General features: G+C 34.7%; 1 protein-coding gene across 1 annotated transcript in view; it reads right to left on the bottom strand.

Moving 5' to 3' along the window:
- The window catches only part of foxl3 (forkhead box L3), a 1,836-nt gene extending 1,263 nt beyond the window's left edge, over nt 1-573 (bottom strand). Inside the window, exon 1 of the mRNA XM_016461326.1 lies at nt 464-573. Coding sequence (XP_016316812.1) covers nt 464-573 — 110 coding nt within the window. The remainder of the gene's footprint in view (nt 1-463) is intronic.
- Between the last annotated feature and the right edge of the window lie 6,565 nt (nt 574-7,138).

Below are 7,138 nucleotides of genomic sequence, written 5' to 3'. Positions count from 1 at the left end.
ATATATATAATATATATATATATATATATATATATATATATATATATACACATACATACATACATACATCATACACACATACACATATATACATAATATATATTTCATAACTTATATTATAATAACCTTTCATTAATTACCTATAAACGTTATAACCCTCTGTAATGCTTACTACTTCATTAATGTACCAAATTTAGAAATACATATTGAAACATACAATAATACAAAAAACATCATAACAATAATAACATTAACTAGTATTTAATTTAATTGACTAAATTATTGTAAAAGTGCTAAATTAAAAAGTGCTAATTTATTAAATTAATATTTAATTAATTAGTAAATTAGGCTACTATTACTACGTTTTATATTATATCTAAGACAATATAATATAATAAATATATTAAATAATATAATATAATATAATATAATAACAACAGCAACAACAACAACAATGAAATACCTGTAAGCTGGTCGACACACTTTCTTCTCTTCATCAGTGCCACACGAGGGGTATCCTTCTCCATCATAGTTAAAACAGTTATAAGGATATTGCGAAGTGTCAAACATCATCAGGCGTCCAGGGCGGCAAGCCTTTCTGGTTTCTAGTAATGAGAAAGGCTCTAGCTGGCCAAGACAAATGAAGCAGCTCTCATGAGAAGTGTTTGTGAGTGTGTGTAGGGGAAGTGACCGGCTGCTGCTCAGATGCTCATATAATGGGCGTACATGACTGGAACTACTGTAAATGTCTGAACCCGGGGCGTGATCAACAAACTCTAGACACTCATTCACTCACTGATTCTGGGTGGTCCGGTCCTCGGGATTGGATGTTTTGTTTTGTCCCGTTTCTTTTTATAGTCTGATCCTCTTAACTATATTTGAATGACGAATGAAACATTCACAAACATGTATCTCGTGCCTTTAGTCTTTACTCTTTCAGGTTGTTTGTGTTGTGTTGAGTTGTGGCCCCTTGAATCACATATCTCTCGGCAACAACTCTTGACTTCTGTAGATGCAATCTATAATGCCGCATAATAGCCATAAATTGTGTTTCCGTGACTAAAAAGGGGATGCATGTTCAAAAGAACATTAAGTGGCATGTGAGGGACCGAGAAACACGAGCAAACAGCCCGCAGCGCGAGATGTCTGTGTGTGGCCTCAGATCGATCTCGCTTCCTTGTTTGGTTACAGACTTACAGAACTACCACATTTTGCTATTAGTTTGATTGCATCATATAATAATTGCTTGTTTGGACACATGCAGCTCGGACAGCTGGGACCTAACTCATTCATTTTTCTTTTTAAATGATACACTTCGTCAAAATTGCCCTTGATTTGATGTTTTAGCAGGTGAGGCTTGAACAAGGATTCACGTTCCGTTGTTTTGCGTTCGTTCGTTTAAAATGAAGTTTACAAACGCTCATGTGGCGTTTCCTGTCTGAGTGCACAGAGAGTGCGATCTGATAACGGCCCCTGCGGAGTCCCGCTCCGTTCCCATGACGCCGTTTCCTCTGCTGGACTGTCTGCGGCTGCTCTGATCGCTGCAGTCCCTGTCCCCCCAGACCAGACCAGACCACTCCACACAAGACCATTACTGCACCAGCAGAAAAACACTGTGCACCAGGGGCAGACATTAACCAGGGCTTCAGGCAAAACTGCCCAAGATAGTTAAAAGGGCAAAATGACCCTGTCTCCATTTGTATCGAATGTTATAGGTGTATAACATTTAGGCTAATATATTTCATTAGGAATAGCTTATGCCTAATAGACGCATTCCTCTGAAGTCACTGTAGTAATAAGTAATAAGCTTTTAACTTGTTTAAGCCTTTCTTTCTTTCTTTCTTTCTTTCATTATATTTTAAAAATACAAATTACATTAAAATACAGTAATGTAAATGTATTTATTATGTTATATCACAATACATTATTTAATGGTTCGTTTAATTAATATTGATTTTATAATAATATACCAAGTCATAACTGTTACGATTAAAGCCTTATTGATTTTATTAGTAGCCTGTTTAAAGAAAAGAATATTTCTTTAATATTCTGAAAATATTTCATCGTACTCCTCGTACATTGTAGTTTTTTTACAGCACTATTTAGATGCTCACCAGAACCAAAACGACATGTAACACTTTAATAACTCTGTCATAATTGACCTAAAAACATTATTAATGTTTGCATTGCTTTTGCACAACATTTTGAAAAAGTATACATTTTTAGAGCTGTCACACGATTAATCGCATCCAAAATAAAAGTTTTTGTTTACATGATATATGTGTGTGTACTGTGTATATTTATTATGTATATATAAATACACACACATACAGCATATATTTTGAAAATATGTACATGTATTTACATGTGTATATTTATATGCATATAATTTATATTATATATATAAACAACATATTTTTCTTAAATACATATCATGTAAACAAAAACTTTTATTTTGGAAGCGATTTATCGCGATTAATCATTTGAGAGCACAAATTATTTTCAATTATTGAAAATTATATCTAATTATTTCTGAGGTTCTATTTTAAATACAGTCTCATTTTAGCTTAATGTGTTAAATAAGGTAGGACAGTGGCCTTCTGGTACAGTGGGACAGCTTTTAATTATCATACCATTATGAGCTAATATATAAAGAACCATGTCATAAAACAATCCAGATATTTCCTAATCACTTTAATTGTAACCACTATAGCATAAAATGTTTCTACATGGCCTCTGGTCATTAGCTAGTCTAGATAATTGATCAATTGGAACTATTTAAACAAAAGTATACATTTGATCACTTTTAGAACAAGCAATTGCTCTAAATGTGATTTTGTAGCAATTAAATAAAAGCAAAGTATTTTCTGTAAATACTTTTTAATGATAATGATGTCTAATTTTTTATGAAAAAACAAAACGGTAAAAAAGCAGTGCATACACAACAAAATCCCCAATGTAAAATTAACTGCTGGTGTCCATATAATCAGTGTGGATTATACTAGATAAACACCAGCAGTGTTAAGATAATGTCTGTGATGTATTCAAAAGTATATCATTTTTTAAATTAAATTATTATACATAGAACATCTGTAGAAGACCATTTGCTTAATCTTTGTTTATTGCACCATAACCAAGGGGAAAAACTGAAACAAAAAGTCCCAATAAGAGACAAAATATGACAGCAACAGCAAAATATACTGTATTTCTTTGAAAATGTGAAAATACTAACTGTACATATAAAGAAAACAACAAAATGTATGGAACTGTGGTGTAGCCTTGGTATGATAAACCACATTTATTCTGCTGATTACTCTGTCATCTCCACAACCGAGTATTCAAGTATATCTCTAATTGCACAGGCACTGAATTCACATATTTACAGAACTTTTTCAGCAGTTAGTCGAAACGTGTTTGGTAGTACAACAGGAGATGTAGAGAGCTCAACATGAACACCAACATCCTTCCCACCCTCAACTAAAAAGACACTAAATGTTACAATGTACATGCTATACATACGCTGAAGCAAATAATATATACAAAATTATACTAAGAAAATCAGTAAATCAGCAAAACTAACATGACCTCTGTGCTTCTGCCAATGACTTTGGGCTACTAAAACCCAAGTGGTAATAACGCTTCAGTTAACTGTCATCTACTGTTTCTTTAAGAGCTGTGTAGTTTCTAAAACATTTCTTAAAAATCCCAATTGAATGTATTCATTCATTTTTATTTTACTGTAGTCAAAATTCTGCAATAGAATGCTAATTCAGAAACAGAGGACTAAAGATGTGTAACTTATACCATCATATAGATCTAAAAAAGCATCATTCACATACTCCTCTGAGCACAACAAAACAGTTTTTCTAAATTTTCGTTTAATAGCATGACAATTCTACAGTGATTCATAGATTTGACATTATTAATCAGTATCCTTGTGCAATTTAAGGGCTACATTTTTAGGTCACGTGGGTGGAAATGCAGCAGTCACACTCAACAATATTGATTACTGATATTCGAATGTCCAGTTTTTGATATTGCATTAAATATGACTGAAAAAAGATCTGATATGCTGGAAATGATGCGAGTTGTTACATCTTAAGGACATTTCTCTGAAATCCAGTAAACCATCCACTTTTTTCAAACATGTACTGCACATTGTTACTTATCTACTCACATAAGCACAAATACTGCAACTGGTTTAAAGGCAGGGTATGTAATTTTTCAAAAACACTTTAGAAAACTGATTTGGGCCGAATAGCAAAACAAACTTGTAGCCAATAAGCAATAAGGGGCGTGTCTACTCGTGACGTGGAGGAGAGAGCTTTCAGTGCATGGGACGGACATTAGCCGAGCCGAGCAACAGAAAGATAGAGATGGCGGATAAAAAACAAAAGAGGAAAACGTCTGCGGAACGATAAGGCAAGTAGGACCCGTGTAAATATCGGATCAGCTTTCCAGCACTGGAGAGAACTCAAGGAGCGGAGGCCTGCGATCGGATGCCGAGGTTGCTTTGTCAATGGGAGAGTAATGTTTTGGTGATTTCAAATATCAACATTGGCTACCAGAAATCGCTTACCCTGCCTTTAATGTACTAGATGAATCTATCTCTTTGATTTGTAACAGAATTTATGAATGGCATGTTTGGAATAATAAATATGGAACTCAATAAATAACCTCTGATCAGCTATAACAGGGGTGTCAAACTCAGTTCCTGGAGGGCCGGAGCACTGCAGAGTTTTGTTCAAACCCTGCTCCAACACACATACCATGTAGTTTTCAAATAAGCCTGAAGGACTTGATTAGTTGGATCAGGTGTGTTTAATTAGGGTTGAATCTAAACTCTGCAGGGCTCCGGCCCTCCAGGAATTGAGTTTGACATCCCTGAGCTATAACGTGACGGACGGGACACTTTTGGGAGAAAACTCACATTTCACTCAAAGCATTTTGTCCTAAATAAGGTCAAGAAAAATACATTGCTATATGAAAGCACAGTTCCTCTCATTCCTCCTTGGTATGGAGAGAGTATAAAGAATTTTATTTGAAGACATGAAAGTCCACGTTTATTCAGACAAAGGTGCACACGTCTCATACAGCGGTGAGAGAGCTTGTGAAGCTGTAGTTCCTCATAAGTTTGAACTGAAATGTTGCCTTCTTTAGCTGCAAAAACGTCAGCCAAACATTCACTGTAGCTGTTGGTCTGTCCTGCACATCCTTTGCTTATTTCTTAAAAAAAAAAAAGTGGCTATAACTTTAAAGTTCAAATAGTTTCCCAACGGGACAGCAAATACTGGTTTAAATGGAGTACTCATTTAGATCCTTTATAACAGTGGTTCTCAACTGGATTTGCTTTGCATCTCACATTGGACAATATGTGGCAACACAATACAGAACCAAAGGCTGTTTTTTTAATCAAGTAATAATGATAATAATAATAATTCTTATTATTATTGCTTAGGCCTAATCATATACCAAATTAAATAAACATAAACTGAATAGGATCTCTTTTTTTCACTATTGTTTATATACTCTTGTAATAAACTCTAATTATTATTATTAATAATCCATCAATATTTATTTATTATTATTATTTCAGTTTTGTTTGCACTGTATTTTATAAGCTGCAATAATAATACTAATAATAAAAAATACTATCACCATTATTTTTATTATAATTATTTGCATTTAAGTGTTGTTTTTTCTTTGCTGTCCACATCAGACAAGCCCATTTTAAGGTGACAATCCACCAGCTGAGAACCACTGGCTGTTACATGTGAAGATCAGCTTCCATTTTGGATGCAGGACTGCAGAACACCGTCTCTTTCTCTGTGTACTGCGTGTCTTTATTTTAACACATGGTCCATTAGTTGTGGAATGAGTCTTTGGAATTCACTGAATTCAGAAAAGTTTATCAACAAGAGCATCTCTTGCAAGACGTTCATGGTCCATAGAGCTGTGGTGGGACTTCAAAGGAGCCGCCGGGGGCGCCTGATCAGTCTGTGCCCACTACCTTTGTGGGGCTGTGCCCGTGTTCAAACCCTCCACAAGCAGGTCATCCTCTACTACGTTACTGTAGCCCTCCTTCTCAATGCAGTCGGCCAGTACCTGGAGCACCAGGCGCAGCCGGCGGTCCATGGCCTCCAGATGAGGCCTAATAAGGATGGGTGACAGCGTATCAGTCTGCAGACTTTCCTCCATCAGAGCACTCAGTCTGAACTCCTCCTTAGCCAACAGCTGAAGCCGTAAATGAGTGGACCTCTTCACCCTGAGTCAAACAGAGAGTCAGAATCACTAACCAAAACCACCAAGTCGTTTCCAATCATTTATGTAATAATTTATCAATGCATTTTCTTGTGGGATGAATTAGGATCAAATTTAGGACATTTTAGGATATTAGTGAATGAATTAGGATGAAATTAGGACATTAGGAAATTAGTAAACAAGTGTTTGCCCACTTTTTCAGCAGCCTTGGAGTATTTTTTCAATTTTTTTTAAAGTCTTTGTTAAAGCGTTATAAACCGGGAATCACTCCAACCAGCTATGAGTTGAATCACAACATCACAAAACCTTGATTTGAAGCAAAAAGGTATTTGAAGATCAGACAAAAAGACAAAGGTACAAGACTGTGTGCTTTGACAGCAGAGAGAAATAACTACAATTACAATTCCATTGCGAATTACATAACTGAATTAAAAAGATGGTGAAATTAAAACTGTTCATTTAAAGTTGTTGATAATATCTATGACAACAATGTATTTTATAAGTTTATTGCAAAATATACATATATACAAAGCCCTCTATTAAATTTGATTGATTTGTTGAAGTATTGTGAGAGCATAGGGAGACTAGCTAGTTTATGTCAGTGCTTCATGGAAGAGGGGTAATGTAGTTTTTTACCATGAATTCTGCTATTTAAAAAAAAATGAATTAAAATAATAGCTTTAACAAAACCATCGATTAACAACCTCATAGCCCACAACAGGTCTGTTTATGAGGTTTATAAGATTAGAAGTTCATTGTTAAAAGTTAAGAACCTGAATGTTGTACTCCATTGCAATTAATCACATAATAATGGAATAGAATAATTAAATGACATTTATAAAACAGGTAAACTTTTATAATCCTAATTTTAAAAGAT

The sequence above is a fragment of the Sinocyclocheilus anshuiensis genome, unplaced genomic scaffold (genome assembly GCF_001515605.1).
Source record: "Sinocyclocheilus anshuiensis isolate Anshui unplaced genomic scaffold, SAMN03320099.WGS_v1.1 scaffold220, whole genome shotgun sequence".
Lineage (NCBI taxonomy): Eukaryota > Metazoa > Chordata > Actinopteri > Cypriniformes > Cyprinidae > Sinocyclocheilus > Sinocyclocheilus anshuiensis.
Note: the sequence above shows the minus strand (reverse complement) of the source record. Positions and strands in the feature narration are given on the sequence as shown.